The 15,054-nt window shown below is 34.9% G+C and overlaps 2 protein-coding genes across 2 annotated transcripts; one reads left to right on the top strand and one right to left on the bottom strand.

Annotated features, from left to right (window-relative positions):
* The first annotated feature begins 1,599 nt into the window (after nt 1–1,599).
* Nucleotides 1,600–4,333, top strand: LOC137713473 (bidirectional sugar transporter SWEET5-like). Its single transcript, XM_068452773.1, has 6 exons — nt 1,600–1,650; nt 2,190–2,226; nt 2,345–2,561; nt 2,792–2,953; nt 3,229–3,348; nt 3,480–4,333. The coding sequence occupies exons 1-6, from the start codon at nt 1,608–1,610 to the stop codon at nt 3,609–3,611; spliced, it is 711 nt and encodes a 236-aa protein (XP_068308874.1). The 5' UTR covers nt 1,600–1,607; the 3' UTR covers nt 3,612–4,333.
* On the bottom strand, nt 4,086–7,965 carry LOC137713472 (serine/threonine-protein kinase 52-like). The gene is made up of 6 exons (XM_068452772.1): nt 7,327–7,965; nt 6,334–6,455; nt 5,451–5,647; nt 5,140–5,314; nt 4,729–4,863; nt 4,086–4,628 (listed from the first exon to the last, which is right to left on the bottom strand). The coding sequence occupies exons 1-6, from the start codon at nt 7,670–7,672 to the stop codon at nt 4,422–4,424; spliced, it is 1,182 nt and encodes a 393-aa protein (XP_068308873.1). The 5' UTR covers nt 7,673–7,965; the 3' UTR covers nt 4,086–4,421.
* Nucleotides 7,966–15,054: the final 7,089 nt, after the last annotated feature.

Raw genomic sequence — 15,054 nt, 5'->3', positions numbered from 1 at the left:
ATGTATGATTATGTGAATAATAAAAAAGTTATTCATGACTACTTAGGGACTTGCCTATTTACAGAAGTAGACATGTGTCTCCGGAAAGCATGTTACTATTCATAAATAGTCAAAAGTTGACACCGTTTATTTGAATTTCATATTAGAATAAACACATATAAAACCAAAAGGCACCACTTTTTTCTATTCAATTAATAGAATCAATATTATAGTTATTATATGAATTTTTCCAACATAAAAAGATGTATATGACACTACTATTTTTTATTTATGGGAAATCATACGGAGACTCTCTTCAAAGTGTGACTCTTCGTGAACTCTCTGCCACCTAACGGTTTTTTTATTTTTTTATTTTTTACCATTTAATTTTAATACTTTCTTTGTTAATAAAAACCTAAAGGTTTTCTGAAAATGCAAAAGCCTTTTTGGTAAAGAAAATGCCAAAGCTTGGAAACCAAGTAGATAAGATAGTGCAGAGATCGATGACCTAATTTCTTTTGGGTTAAAGCCGCTCCACTCTATTTTGTAGGACTATTTTAGACCAACAGGATCCTCTCCGGATCCTCTTGAAAATCTGTGAATCGTGTTCGTTATCGTATATCGTATAGTCAGTTTTTATCATGTACTTTTTGTGTTTAATTTTAAATAATTTCTGACCGCACGATGTACGATAAACAAATACGATTTACAGATCCCAGGGATCCTCATAAAGCGGATCCGGGGAGGATCCGGATTCTATTTTAGATACAAATCTGACATTAAGAGCTTGTTGTTTATATTTATTTAAAAAAAAAAAAGAGTAGATAGTATTAACATACCAACTAATTAACATTGATCATACCAACTAATTGACACTTGCTGCAGATGTGTAGTAACTATTGTCTTCTAAATGTTATTTGAATTCTAGTAACTATAAAAATTTCTCCGCATGTTGATACTTAAAGGATGTAATTTTTGTCACCACAATAAAGTGGTGATACTGCTCACTACTCAACTTATTATAATTAGATGTGTTTAAATTTTGAGATTTGTATCTATCTAGTATTCACTAGATCTGAAAATTTAAATTCATCTAGTAGTTATAAATAAGGTGTTGAACATCATCATCACCTGAAGATTGTGAGCGAAACAATTCCCAATATTGAAATTGAAACACCGGCTTGAAGCTGGACATGTGGAACGTAATATACAGGAGAGAGAAATCCGGGGTTGCTATATACTCTACCTGAAATTACTGAACTGCGGGGGTTTTTTGTTTTCCTTTTTTTGTGGAACCCTAATCCATGAAACGCCGCTCTATACTATCTGGAAACAGATATATAGTGAGGGGATGATTCACCACACTCACACCACTCCTAATTCAACGGTGAATTATCCAGAACCATATATTAATTAACAAAAGAAATTGTTAATTGCGGTTGATTAGAAAATTAAGGACGAAAATTTAGTCAATAGATTTAGAGACCCTCCAAATTTAGTGGATGGTATCTTGTTTTGATCCAAAACTTCATGCATCCGTTCATATATAGGTAGGTTGACCCTTTAAATAATTAAAATTTGGATTCATTAAGATTAAGTACTTAAACTAGCACTCTTTAAACGGAAAAATGGTGGACACAGGCTTAGTCAGAACGATTATTGGCATTATCGGTCAGTGAAATTGTGTTGGTGTTTGCTTTTTACCTCTTACTTTTACGTTTTCAAATTTATTTTTTTATCAGTAGCGACATATCGAGTTTTTGGTGACCTTGTGCATGGCAATTACCATGCATGAACACATGATTTAGGGTTTCTTTGTCAAAATCGTAAACTAAATGAAAATACTAATTAATCAATGACTGTTTTATCAAGAAAGAATGTGTGACGTCTTTGGTTAATTGCATGAACTGATGGCTGACAAAGAATCAAACATGAATGTGTACACAAAGATAAACGAACTGCATATATTGCACGTATAATGTGGAAGAAATACATCGGAAATGCTCTATACATTTTGATAAAACTGTATATATTATTTAAACATAATTACCAGTTGATTTTTGTCTGAATGTGTTTTCTTGTGACAAAATTATCTAAACATAATCTTCCTTAATCTAGGTTTTTCTAGTATTTAATATTTTTTCACTTTTTCCTGTTAAATCTTTTACATTTCTAATGATTTTCTTGTTCCGCATATACCTTGCATCCAGGAAATGTCATCTCTTTGTGCTTATTTCTCTCCCCAATGTAACTCTCTCTCTCTCTCTCTCTCTCTCTCTCTCTCTCTCCCTCCCTCCCTCTCTCCCCTCTGCAATTACAAAACTAATTAATCTAATTGTGTTGATTAATGAATCCAACATTGCAGCCCAACATTTTATAGAATAGTAAAGCAAAAAGCAGTATCAGATTTCAAGCCGGATCCCTACGTGGTAACGTTGCTGAATTGTGCCTTATGGTTCTTCTATGGCCTGCCCTTTGTCCATCCTGACAGCATTCTTGTGATAACAATCAATGGCATTGGATTTGTCATCGAACTCGTCTACATTTTCGTCTTCTTAATCTTTTCTCCAGGTTCACAACGCGTAAGTATATATTATGCTAACGGAATTAATAAAAGTAATATAATTTAGACACACAACGATACGATCCACTTTTATTAAAAAGTATATTAACAAATGCATTAGTTGGTGCGCCAAAATATGTTATGTTGTTAAATGTATCAAGTATTAATATTTCTTTGTGATTCAAGTTATCTTCTTTGTCATTGTGGTAAAACTTATAACCTAATGTTTTTCCTTTTCTTGGGTTGCAGTTGAAGGTCTTTATTGCACTTGTGGTTGAAGTTGTCTTCTTTGTTATTGTGGTTTTTGTTACCATGTACGTTTTCAGTACAACTAAAGAGCGGTCTCTGGTAGTTGGGATCATCTGCATTGTCTTCAACATCCTTATGTATGTATCACCATTGACAGTCATGGTATGTATATATTTTTCTATGAATTAATTAGTACTCTCAACTAATATTGATCAATCTCTTCACTGGAGAAGAACTTAAGTAGGGCCTAGAGATTTTGATGGTGTTCACTGATAGTTGTAGTTCTATAAGATTCCCGGATCATAGCCAAATAATATGAGACCCATTAATTTGTGAGAGTCTGTGATTATTGTTGCCCTACTCAAGTTTCTCTCATTTTCGTTGATCCATGAGAAAATCAATTTCATATATTTATGTGTTTTTATTTTGACTGGTAGGGCATGGTGATCAAGACAAAGAGCGTAAAGTATATGCCATTTTGCCTCTCACTTGCTAACTTCTTCAATGGAGTTATTTGGCTGGTCTACTCACTCCTTAAACTGGATATCAATATTCTGGTACTTTTATGAACCAAATTAAGTTTCAACACATATTAATTGACCATATGAGCGCCAACTAGTAAATACAAGAACCTTTTCCTATACAAAAGTGCAAATTTTTAACATGTTTGTTTGAATAACTTTGGCAGATTCCAAATGGTCTGGGAACGATTTCCGGCGCAATGCAGCTCATTTTGTACGCCGTCTTCTACAAAACCACTCGATGGGAAGACGACGTTAATGTCAGACCGCGGTCGGAGGTCCAAGTGTCCAATGTTTAGTGAGAAACTAATTGACAAACAACAAATTTTTTTATCCCACTAAGTAGGATCGGCTGCTTATAGAGAAACTAATTGACATGCATTAATATTTGTTTCTTGTTTTATTTTCTATGGCCAACTAGTTCTTGAGCCATTTAGTTCCTCAAAATTTTTGCAGGTTTTTGCCTGAATTATATGTCGAGTTAGTCATTAGATGGATTACTGCTGTAATTAACTGTATTAGTTGAGGTAATGCTATTTGTATATTAGCGGTCCTATCACCCTCAAATTTGCTCAGTTGATCCTTATTACTTTTTGAATAAGTTTTATCCAATTCTTTGTACTTGGGAAAAACTAAAACACAAACTTTTGTTCTTGGTAAGCTAAAACCAATCAAACAAGTTCAACTCTCTGACGTTTAGAACTTGTTTGACTGGGACAAACACTTCCATGCAGTCAATTACCTAAATAATTCATCAAACAGGCACATACCTAAAAAAAAAAATATGGTCAATTTAGTCATAAATTCATGTCATTATAACTAGTATATAAACGGATCTTCCAAGGTGCTGGTAGTGCCAGTCAAATAAATACACATTCGTTTTAACGAAAAGAAAAGGAAAAAAGGGTAACAATATTTAATAAAAGCTTTACATCCTCGAAGAAAATGAGAAAAATAGCATTGCCCCATCAATCTATACCTTTCTGTTCATCTCCTTTTGATATATCCCATATATCTTTTTCTCTGTTTGCTATCTTAAGTACAAATTGGACTCTTTTGATCTTGGAAATAATCACACATCCCAGTTGGTATCTTAACGAATAAAATCTTCACGGTCCTCGTTTCATTCGAAGGCAAAGACAGCCCTGAGACTGATCTTGAGGGATCATACCTCCGCCTTTCGTTGTGTCAATCGCCTCCAACATTGTGACTACCTCATCCATCTCCGGCCGCTTGTCTGGGTTCGCATCCCAGCATCGCTTCATTACATTTGCAAGGGCACTTGGACAACATCTAGGTATCTCAGGTCTCAAGTTCTGTGGTTGCAAAGAGGCACATGATAGCAATAAAAGGATTAATTTCGAGGAACAAAAAATTACAACTTAGGCTGATGGTTGAGATAGGAAAATGGTTTACCTGGCGAACCACAGCTGAAGTCACTTCGGAGAAACTAAGGTCAGGATATGGCATGTCACAGCAATATATTTCCCATAAACAGATGCCGAAACTGTAAACATCACATTTCCTGTTATACGGGTTGCCATTGAGGACCTGTCACCCACCCATTTGTCAAGTCACTAAACATACAGTAAACAATTATTTTATTGTACGTTTCCTGTCTTAGCATAATATTAGCAAAACCGCCCTCCTTACGTCAAGCGAAACAGGGTTTGGAAATGCCAAAGTTTCATTTTCATGCAATAAGATTCAAGAAACTACATGCGCATACACATGTGATTACCAACTACCTAAGATTCAAGAAACGTAGCTGGTAAGGTGGTGAAGTCGTAGCCAGAATAATTTTAGCAACTAGAGTAGACCAAATACCTCAGGAGCCATGTAACCAAGCGTGCCGGTCTCCCCAGTCATGTCATTGGGATTTGAAGCTTCAACACGAGCAACACCAAAATCAGCAATCTTGACTACACGACTCTTGTCCAGCAGCATGTTCTCCGTCTTTACATCTCTGTGAACAATTTTCTGTGAGTGTAGGTAGCTCAACCTGGAAAATACAGCACAAGTGAGTCTAAGTGCTTGGCTTGACAATAACGCAGCCTGAAGTTCACTCTTTATCTACCAAATTACAATGCTCTAACGAAAAGGAAATTAAAAATAGTATAAGAACTGAAAGGGGATACCCTCTAGCAAGATCTAGTGCCAGCTGGACAACGACTTTAAAAGCTAGCTTCCTTCTCCTATTCTTTATGAGGTATGATTTTAGAGCACCCCCAGGAAGATATTCCACAACGACACAACAGATATTAGTTGGCATGCCAATTTGACCATTTTCTGTCTGTATTTGTAGATCTGATGAACCCATTGTCGCCCCAATAAACTGGACATCAAAAAGACCAGAAGTTTAGCGAGATTCAATCTGTAATAAAAACTACTGGAAACTAACTGCAATGTATATCATATTTCTAGAAATCAAAATATAATCACAAAATATTTTATGCATGCAATTTATGTACTAAAGCAGCATTTAAGTTTTGAACTTATAGCCTGTTAAATAGCATAAAAAATTGTCGTATTTATGACGTCCAGACAGAAAAAAATGTAGCATGTATTCACTACTGTACAGATATTTAAAAAGTTATCCTTAACTTATTTGCTACCTTAAATTGCTCAGTAAATTCTGAAAATTCATGATACAAAAACTCATGCTTCTACCTCACTCAGGTGGTGAGAGATGCAACTGAAGGATACCAAAGAAAAGGAAGGCAACTTTCTCGGGTAAGGTTACAACCTTAGGCTGTGATACATCAAGAAGGATAATGATATGGTGACTAGAGAACAATTTTATCACTAGGAAGTTAGAAACCTCTCTGCGGACACATTATGGATAACGCCAGAAAAACCAACCCTAGTGAAGTGACGTAGTGAATGTCTTTAACGTTATGTATGCTAAAGGCTTCCTTCAAACAAAGACATTCGGGTTTTGATATTCATAAAAGTTCGAAGAATCGATCAAATCCATTGACACTTAACAACAATTCTAAAAATAGAGAGGTAGAAAGTTACCTTAGTAACATTAGGATGATCTAGTTTATGCCAGACAGCAACTTCTTGAGTAAAAGCTGCTCTTAGAGAAGCAATCTCGGAGTCTGTCCTGTGACCCTCTTCACCCCAGTCAAGCAGTTTAACTGGCATTAAAAAAAAGGAGCCGTCATTGTAACGGTAGAACTTGCAACCAGATTGAATATCATGACGAACCAATAAAAAGAAAAAGGAAGGGAAAATACAAAGAATCGAAAAGGATAATTTGGTTGAATTAGACGATGATGACGACAGTGACTACAATAATATGTCGACAAATAAGGATCTTACTTTCACTAACATAAATATGTATGTATGAGCATTTTTCCTATTCAGTTGCTGGACAGGTTTCAACTAACAGGCGGGGAAGTCACATGAGAGTTGAGGAGTACAGCAACATTATCCAAGTTGTTGCTCTCAACAGAAAATTCAACACAAACCCGTGTAAGAGTCACGGATTCCATAAGAGTACAATTACAGTGGACAATCGGCAACCTTCATTGCAGTCCCTTGAATAATATGCATTTGGAATTTTACCACAAATATATATAAGTACCTAAATGTATATAAAGTAAGAAACTTGTATTGATTTGCAAGATCAACCACACAGTACACCTAATCCAACATTTGAACTGACTAAACAAAGTGAATAATTGTAAAACAACACTACAATCAACCTTACTTTTGTGCTTAAACGACATTTTACAGTAGAAAAACCAAAGTGGAAAATACTAAGATCTTCAATTATCTCCCGAAATTCAATTAAATTAAAGTAAAAACCAATTGGTTTTTGCTAAAAACATCCATAATACAAGCAGAAAAAAAATACAACAAAAAGATTAAATTTTTAAGAAATGGGTATCGAAACCGAAAGAAAAAGATTGGATTTTTGGGAGAAAATCACAAAGGGCAGACACTTGACAACTTTCAAAGGACCCCCAAATAAAAGATGAAGAGCAAGTGACAGAAGGGGAATACCGGCGACGTCTTGACCGTCGTAGATGCCACGGTGGACGGTGCCGAAGGTGCCACGAGCAATGACGGACTTGATGAGGAGCTTGGAGGGGTCGATCTCCCACTCCTGGCGGTGGCGTTTGGGGATGGAGAGGGTCCTGGAGGAAGTGGAGGTGGCGGTGGTGGGGACGGTTGAATTGGAGGTGGAGGTGGTGGTGAGGTGGATGCTGTTGGAATTGGTTTCGGGGTCTCTCATGATCTTGCTCTTCTCCAAAGTCAAGACCCTGTTGAGATGCCTCTCCAGCTGCTCATCCAAGCTCTTCAGATCAATCTGATCTGCCCTCACAAACCCATCTGAGCTTTCCTTCATTTTTGCTGCTTCTGATTTCAGAAGCTTAGAAATTGAATGAGTTGGGTTCTGTTTCGTTTTGTCCCTTGACTTGGACACGATGAGTATTGACCACGACTGGGGAGAGAGAGAGAGAGGCTATGGAGGAGGAGGAGGAGAGAGGAGAGAGGAGAGAGGAGAGAAGGGAGAGGAGGGGGTAAGAAATGAAATGAATGAATCAGAGGAGGGGAATGTGACATGCGAGCACATGGTGTTGCCTACAATCAACGTGTGTCTCTGAGTCTTCTGACCCACTTTGGTCTCCTCCCCCGAGTCCCAACCTCCCCTCTCTTTGAACTCCTCTCCCCCTTTTTATTCACACGTATTTATTTTTATTTTTGTTGGTAAGTTAATAAAAGTCACTATATTTAAAGCATCTTCAATGGTTGACCTAAAAATCAAATATTTTCGTCCAAAAAATTTAGTTTTTAGCCCAGTAACAGTTTTTTTGCTCCAACTGTTTTGGCCTAAAATTTTAGCTGAGATTATTAAATAATGAACTTAGGTTTTTTTTTTCTTAAATTAAATTAAAAAAAAATATGCAGACTATCGTAAATTAATTTTATGAACATTTTAATCTAAAAAAATTTAAATTCCGATAAATATTGAAAAATCACTAAATTTTCTACAAAGCAAGCCTTCAATTTAAATTCTGATAAATATTGAAAAACCACCACCATCCCATCCGCCACTATTGCAGTTTTCTTGAAACTTTGCAATGATTTTATCCCACAAAACCTTCTTATTTTGATTTGTGCCAACTGCACCATCTTCACTAACAGAAACTCATGCCAAGCATAGAGCAACATCTTCCTCACATGTCCAATTACAACCTCTAATATGCTCTCTTGCCATGTTGAACAATTTGGAAATGGAAAAAAATGGTAGAAAGATAAATTGGAAGAATTAAGAGAAATTTGAGTTTTGTGTGGATGTTTGAACAAATACATAGGTATTTATAGAGTTTTTGGGTGAATTTTGAGTTAAATAATTTTAGCCGTTGGATTTAAATTTGGGCCGTTAGATCTTTTTTTTTACCGTTAGATTTGATTATATTCGATCTCAGCCGTTGGATTCAATGTATTTTAAAATAACATATTTAAAAAAAATCAAATTTGAATATGATCCAACGATTTGTGAAAACCAACTATCAGATTGAAAATGTAGTCGTTGGAGTGCATTGGGTGGCCGACAAACCGCTGACAGCGGGGCCCACCGAATTTCAGGCGCTCCGCGTGGGGCTTGTTGGAGCATGAACGGGCAGAGACTGGCCCAATGGCCAGCAAGTCTAGTCGCACGGGGGGGGGGGGGGGATTCTGTGGGGTATTTCGCCCAGCTTTAACATTTGGCATTTAGCCCAATGTTTTAGCATGGGTTGGAGATGGTTTGGGGGGTAATTTAGCATTTAGCCCATCATTAGAGGTGGTTTCAAAAAATTATTATGCTACATATATGCCCTTCCGTTTTTATTTTTCTATAATTTTTTCTAGTGGCAAAGTGATAATTAAACTACTCTAATCTCTGCAAAAAATTTGTAATTCAAGTTCAAGCTTGAATCTCCTTTCTTGATATTATTTGTTAAAAAAAAAACTACTTTAATCTTTAAAAATTAAAAAAAGATTTCAAACTTGAATTTAAAAAAAAAAATTGTTTTGATGTCACAACCTCAAATAACATATGTTACATCATAACAAAAAAAATAGGTACATGCTATTTCTCATAACTAAATTAGCTAATAAGTTTAAAAAGCAAAGACTAGGTACAAAGGATGTTGATTCTTTAACTTATCAAACTTGTAATTTTATGGCTTACTGGTCACACTATTACCAAAGTATGTAATAATTCCATAAAATTTTTAAATATACCAAAGTATGTAATTTTACCACGACTCTTATTATTTTATTAAAAATTCCTTGAACCCTTTTGTCCTCCCCTTTCTTCTTCGAGTAACTAAATTGGATTTCTTATTTTTCTTCTTGACAATGCTAGAAAATTGGATTAGAATTTAGAAGGCGGCTCAATCGCGAATATCTATTAAGATATCAATTAATTTGCATTGAAATTACTATAACAATGAAAAAAAAAAATATAAAATCTTAACTCAGGTGAAGCATCCAAAACATTAATTTCATATTCCATTCATCAAAAGAAATATTTTTCAATCAAATACAGGCTGATTGAACAAATATTACTTTTGACGGAAGAGGTGAATAACTGTGGTTTGTCACCAATGACGAATGTAGGATTTCAACTTTAGGTGGTCCTAATATAAAGGATTTAAAGATTTTGTAAACGGAAATAGTATGTAGCAGGTAAATTTTTTTCTCTATTTTTTAAATGAACACTTCGTTGAGCACTTTGTGTGTACATGGGCATCCCTGTTTTGTCTTTTAAAGATTAAAAGCCATACCACAATATTTAGTGTCAATTTTCTTGAGAACTAGTAAATTGAAAAGGTTTTTTTTTTTTTAATTTTTTAATTTTTTTTTAAGAGTACTTGTAAATTAAAAGGTTTTCTTTCTTATGAGATATTAATAATTATGAGGTGAAGGCTATTAATTTAAAAGGTTATAATTATGTTTAGCTTCAATATATTGTAGGGATATAAAAAAGGGCCAAACGGCATAATGGGATTAAAAAAAATATTTAGAGAGAAGATAGTGGGTCCAATTGGAAAAAAGAGATAAGAAGGAAAAAAAAAAAAAAAGAAGCAAAAACGGCACCATTTCCATACAAGACAGAAGTACGGACACAATCGATCTTCTTCATTCACTTTACCTAGCCGGTTCTGCAACTACATATTCAAACTCCGACGAAGAAAATCCAGTTCAGTTGTGGATCTTATACCTAATTTTTATTTTTCACAATGATTTATCCCATCCAGTCCTTCATAGAGCTCCATCTAAAGTTTTGGGTGGTCCTCCATGGTACTTCACAATCGTTTCTCCCAATCTTCGAAGGGTCCGGGACCACCCCGGTTCCTATATAGATTAATCCCTGTTTGTCACCAGTTGTCCTCTTTTATATATATATATATAAATAAAAAAAATCAACGTGTATATAAATTCATTGGTTAATTTGGAGTGTATTTAGATTTTTTTTTAAATCTTATAAAGTTAAAATTATCGATTTTAAAAATAAAAAATAAAGAGTTGATTTTGACGTTTGAGTTCTGATTACTCAATACAGCACATCACCAAAAAAGAATTAGAGAAAAAAAAAAGACTATGAAAGTGAAAGTTTGAAGTTTCTACAATCTAATCTTTAAATTGGCGAACTCGAACCAACTTGCTTGTTCGTCTTCAGTCTTCAGATTGATTTATCAAATTATGCATCGTTTACTTCTTGTTTGTTTGACTTTTTCACGTTGGAAGGTACAAATATCAGAATCCAAAAAACGTGTAAAAGTTGGATTGAAAGTGTACAATATGTTCATGAACCCTTTGTAGTTAGACCACCACCATCGCCAATTGATACGAATCCAAAAACTAAATGACAAACATGATTAAAGCAATGTCCTAAATAAGAAAGGTTCTTCCGTAGGATCGATTGCATGTGACAAGAGCGGATCAGATGATACAAAAATACATGTGAGATCTCGGTTTTGTTTTTGAATTAACAATTGTGGTTTATGAGGTTTCAACTAGAACCAACATATAACAAAGTAGAAATTGAATACCGTTAAACAAATGGTTAGATTATGTCTTAAGAGCTTTGTTATATGTAGACCTTACCCGACTTTAGGGTCGACATAGCAGCACGAGCAATGAATCGGATGTCAATGGATTGACACAGCCCAGCCCATTAGGTTGCAAAAAATTAATTAATATATATATATATATATTTGTTTTTTTTTAAAGTTTATGATTGAACGACACTGAAATTTGAGTTAAGTCACAGGATAGATCGGTTATAATTAAATTTTAAATTCGCAGTTCGTGGAATTCAACCCGCTGTTTATATGGACCGCTAGATTGTAAAACTAGTGTCTCCAATGACTAATATTTAATCATGCATAATTATAATGTGATGATAGCATTACCCCACAAGTCATCAGCAACACTAATTTTGTCAAGAGATTTTTTAATGTGTCGGAATACAGACTGTTACCTACAAGTTATTATATAAGTGGTTAGACAGTTAAAAAATAAATTCTTTTTTTACTTATATAATGATATGTGATGTATCATCTTGTGTTTCGATCCTATTAAAAAATTTCTCAATTTTATGAGGCATATATAATAAATAGGGGGTGATTTTTTTATCTAAAAAGCAGAGATAGACCAAGCCTAGATTGAGGAGACGTCCAAAGAATGTCAACCGTGGCATGGTATTGAATGGTGATGTCTCCAAGGAGGACTATATATATATATATATATATATATATATTTATATTTATATACACACACACATACATACATACATATAATATGTAGATATATTTGTTCTTGGGTTTGTGTTTTCAGTAATGATACAATGTGCATGCATATCTCCGCCGACCACCGACCACCAATTTGCTACCAAACACTGAACCATCCAAGTAGCTACTTCAAATTGACATGCATCCTCTAGCTAGTTAGGCCTCTTCCCAATCCACTTAAGCTTAATTAGCACAGCAGTAAGTGCAGTGTTAGTTGTTACTTACAAGTAACTTAATCCTAATTACATTCCGAGGATGAAACTAAGATGAGAAATGAGAATTGAGGTGGTTTGAAGAATTGAGGTAGGTGGGTACATTGTGGTCCGTACCTAGTTAGTTACACATATCTTAAACGTTCATTTGGTGAGTTGGATGAGATTAGGTTTTAAGAATACAATTGTATTATCATGAACATGTAAGGCAAGACTTGTAACTCATGTATAAGAACACGTTAGATAACTCATTCTATTGTGAATTCATAATCCATCATTTTCAGTCCTGTCTAGCTCATATTTTGACGCAACAAACAAATGATTGGATTCAAGTCCATTATAATTGCTTACAACCTATCTCAACCAGCACATCAAATAGCCCCTAAATGAGTTACAAATTGACTCATTACACACAAGACTTCCATACTTAATTGTGAGACTAATAATATCGAACGTAGTGCTTCCAACGTATAGAAAAAAATGAACTTCGTATTATAATGTGAATAGTCAACACTATGTAATGTTGTCTAACGTTGAGCATATGGCAACGGCCGAGAGGCAACAATGTCGTTTTCTATTATGTGAATAGTCCATACTATGTAATGTTGTCTAACGTTGAGCACATGGCAACGGCCGAAAGGCAACAATGTCGTTTTCTAAGCAAGTCAAGAAATAAATATATTGAGCTTGTATGTGAATATATGGTGCCTGTCTTGTTAAGGTTTATCTAGACCCAACGCATCTAATAAATGAATAGCCCCATTGAGCCCCATGTATACACGTCGCACAAGAAAAAAAAAAATTCAAATGAGATCAATTAGTTCTCTCGAGCTACTTGATTGATTTTTTCGAGTATTGTATTAAGAATTTAAAGTTGAAACACACACGTAGTCTGTTCGTTTTTAGTTCTTTTGTTGCTAGATACATAAGAAAGGAATTTGTATGAATTCGATATCCATGTGTTAATGAACACAAGTGTATAAAAAAGAAGAATAATTTAGTTTTCATCTTATGTAAGTAAGAGGAATGTTAAAGAGACTCTTACAAAAGTGGAATTCTTCGTGGACTCTCTACCATTTCATGTTTTTTTTCACAATATTTTATAATGTTGACATATAAATTATCCCAAAAGCATAAAATAGTAGAAAATCCATAAAAAGTCTCACTTTACGATTCTCCTTATCGAAATGTGATTAAAAGTCCAAGTTATTGCCATGGGAGGAGTATATTTGTGAAGGTTGACCATAGCTCTTTAAATAAATCAAAAGCTTCAAATCCTCGTCAACCACTCCAAGTAGGCCCGAGTTGCCAGCTCGAGAGCCCAAAGGCAACGTGACGCAAGGTTGATGTTTGGGCGACGTCAGCCATCATCTCCTCTGCATTTCTGGGCCTCAATCTTACAGCTACTCGACCTCCGTCGTCCTTGGAAGCTGCGGAGATGACCCTCTTCGGACCCAAACCCACTGGAGCATCCGGATCCGTCTTCTTTAAAGGCCAACTTGGCATCGTGGGCTTTCCCAAAGTCGATGTCGTGCTTTCCTGAAGCCGGCGTAGTGACTTCCTCGAAGATGGTTGTTGGAGAAGATGCAAAAGATGCATAATTGAAGAAGAAGTTTTCCGATAAACAAACAAAGAAGGAAGAAGGAAATGAAGACGAAGATGCATAGTTGAAGAAGAAAAATTGAAGAAGAAGTAGAACCAAATCTGCAGAGAAGCAGGAAGAAGGAAATATGCGGAGAAGAAGGAAGAATGAGGAGGATCCGGAGATAAATTAATAATATAATATTAATTATAAATAAATAAAATACTAATATTTTATTGCCTATTGTTAGAGCTATTCAGTGTAAGGGTGGAGATGTAAAAGGCAGTTACTGTTTATTAATTGTAGTTACTGTTCACTGAGTGGATTAAATAGTGAATAGCCTGAGGGAGCCTTTGCAACGGTGGAGTTGCTCCTAAGGGGATGGATCCCCATTTTTTTAAAAAAAATAGGGGCACTCTCTTGATTGTTAGATTTAGTTTTAATGAAATTCTGTGGCCTGTGATTTAATCTCAACCACAAAATTTCATTAAAGCCAAATCTAATGGTTAAGAGGGTGTCCCCAATTTTTTTTTTTTAAAAAATGAGAATTCCTTCCTTTAAAGGGCCTGTATATATACACATTTATATTTGGGTTCGTGTTCGTGTTCTCTTCAAAATTTGTGTCGTCCCATAAGTCATTTTTGAATCACTCCAGCAAGAATTAAACTTGTTTTGTTTTGTTTGAAATTATGCATATAGCACACATGCACACCGTTTGTTAGGTTGGAAATTATGCAATCTTTGATCACCATGTGAATCACAGTAGTCAAGTACCAATCTAATTTTCTTGGCTGTTTGAAACTCAATTTTAGTCTCCGCCCAGCTGTGAATCCAAGAGCCTCAACCCTACGCCTCAATCTGTAACGTGATATCACTCATTGTTAATCCAAGAGCCATCCCCAACACAAATATATATATATATATATGTGTGTGTGTATTTATATATATACACATAGTAATACTAAAAAGAATACTCTTTATCAACTGAAACATTGTGAAATAACGAAGATAGTAAATTCAATCCATCTTACTTTTCAACTTTCTCTCCCCCACTTTCTACATTTTCTCACGTTACTTCCATTTTCAACGATTTTTTTTATTTTCTTTTATATTCTCACTTTAAATTGCACACAAATATTTCAACCGAAAG

The sequence above is a fragment of the Pyrus communis genome, chromosome 13, assembly GCF_963583255.1.
Source record: "Pyrus communis chromosome 13, drPyrComm1.1, whole genome shotgun sequence".
In the NCBI taxonomy this organism is placed as follows: Eukaryota; Viridiplantae; Streptophyta; class Magnoliopsida; order Rosales; family Rosaceae; genus Pyrus; species Pyrus communis.
The sequence above is the reverse complement of the archived record's forward strand: the minus strand, read 5'-3'. Positions and strand labels throughout refer to the sequence as shown.

What these genes read in the sequence shown, in the direction of transcription:
- LOC137713472 (XM_068452772.1), bottom strand. Translation starts at nt 7,672, where the DNA reads ATGAAGGAAAGCTCAGATGGGTTTGTGAGGGCAGATCAGATTGATCTG. An exon ending in ATCATCCTAATGTTACTAAG is followed by an intron (nt 5,648 to 6,333) that starts GTAACTTTCTAC and finishes TTTGATGTCCAG; the next exon opens with TTTATTGGGGCGACAATGGG. An exon ending in CTTCAGCTGTGGTTCGCCAG is followed by an intron (nt 4,629 to 4,728) that starts GTAAACCATTTT and finishes TTGCAACCACAG; the next exon opens with AACTTGAGACCTGAGATACC.
- LOC137713473 (XM_068452773.1), top strand. Translation starts at nt 1,608, where the DNA reads ATGGTGGACACAGGCTTAGTCAGAACGATTATTGGCATTATCG. An exon ending in TGCTTATTTCTCTCCCCAAT is followed by an intron (nt 2,227 to 2,344) that starts GTAACTCTCTCT and finishes CCAACATTGCAG; the next exon opens with CCCAACATTTTATAGAATAG. An exon ending in TTTCTCCAGGTTCACAACGC is followed by an intron (nt 2,562 to 2,791) that starts GTAAGTATATAT and finishes CTTGGGTTGCAG; the next exon opens with TTGAAGGTCTTTATTGCACT.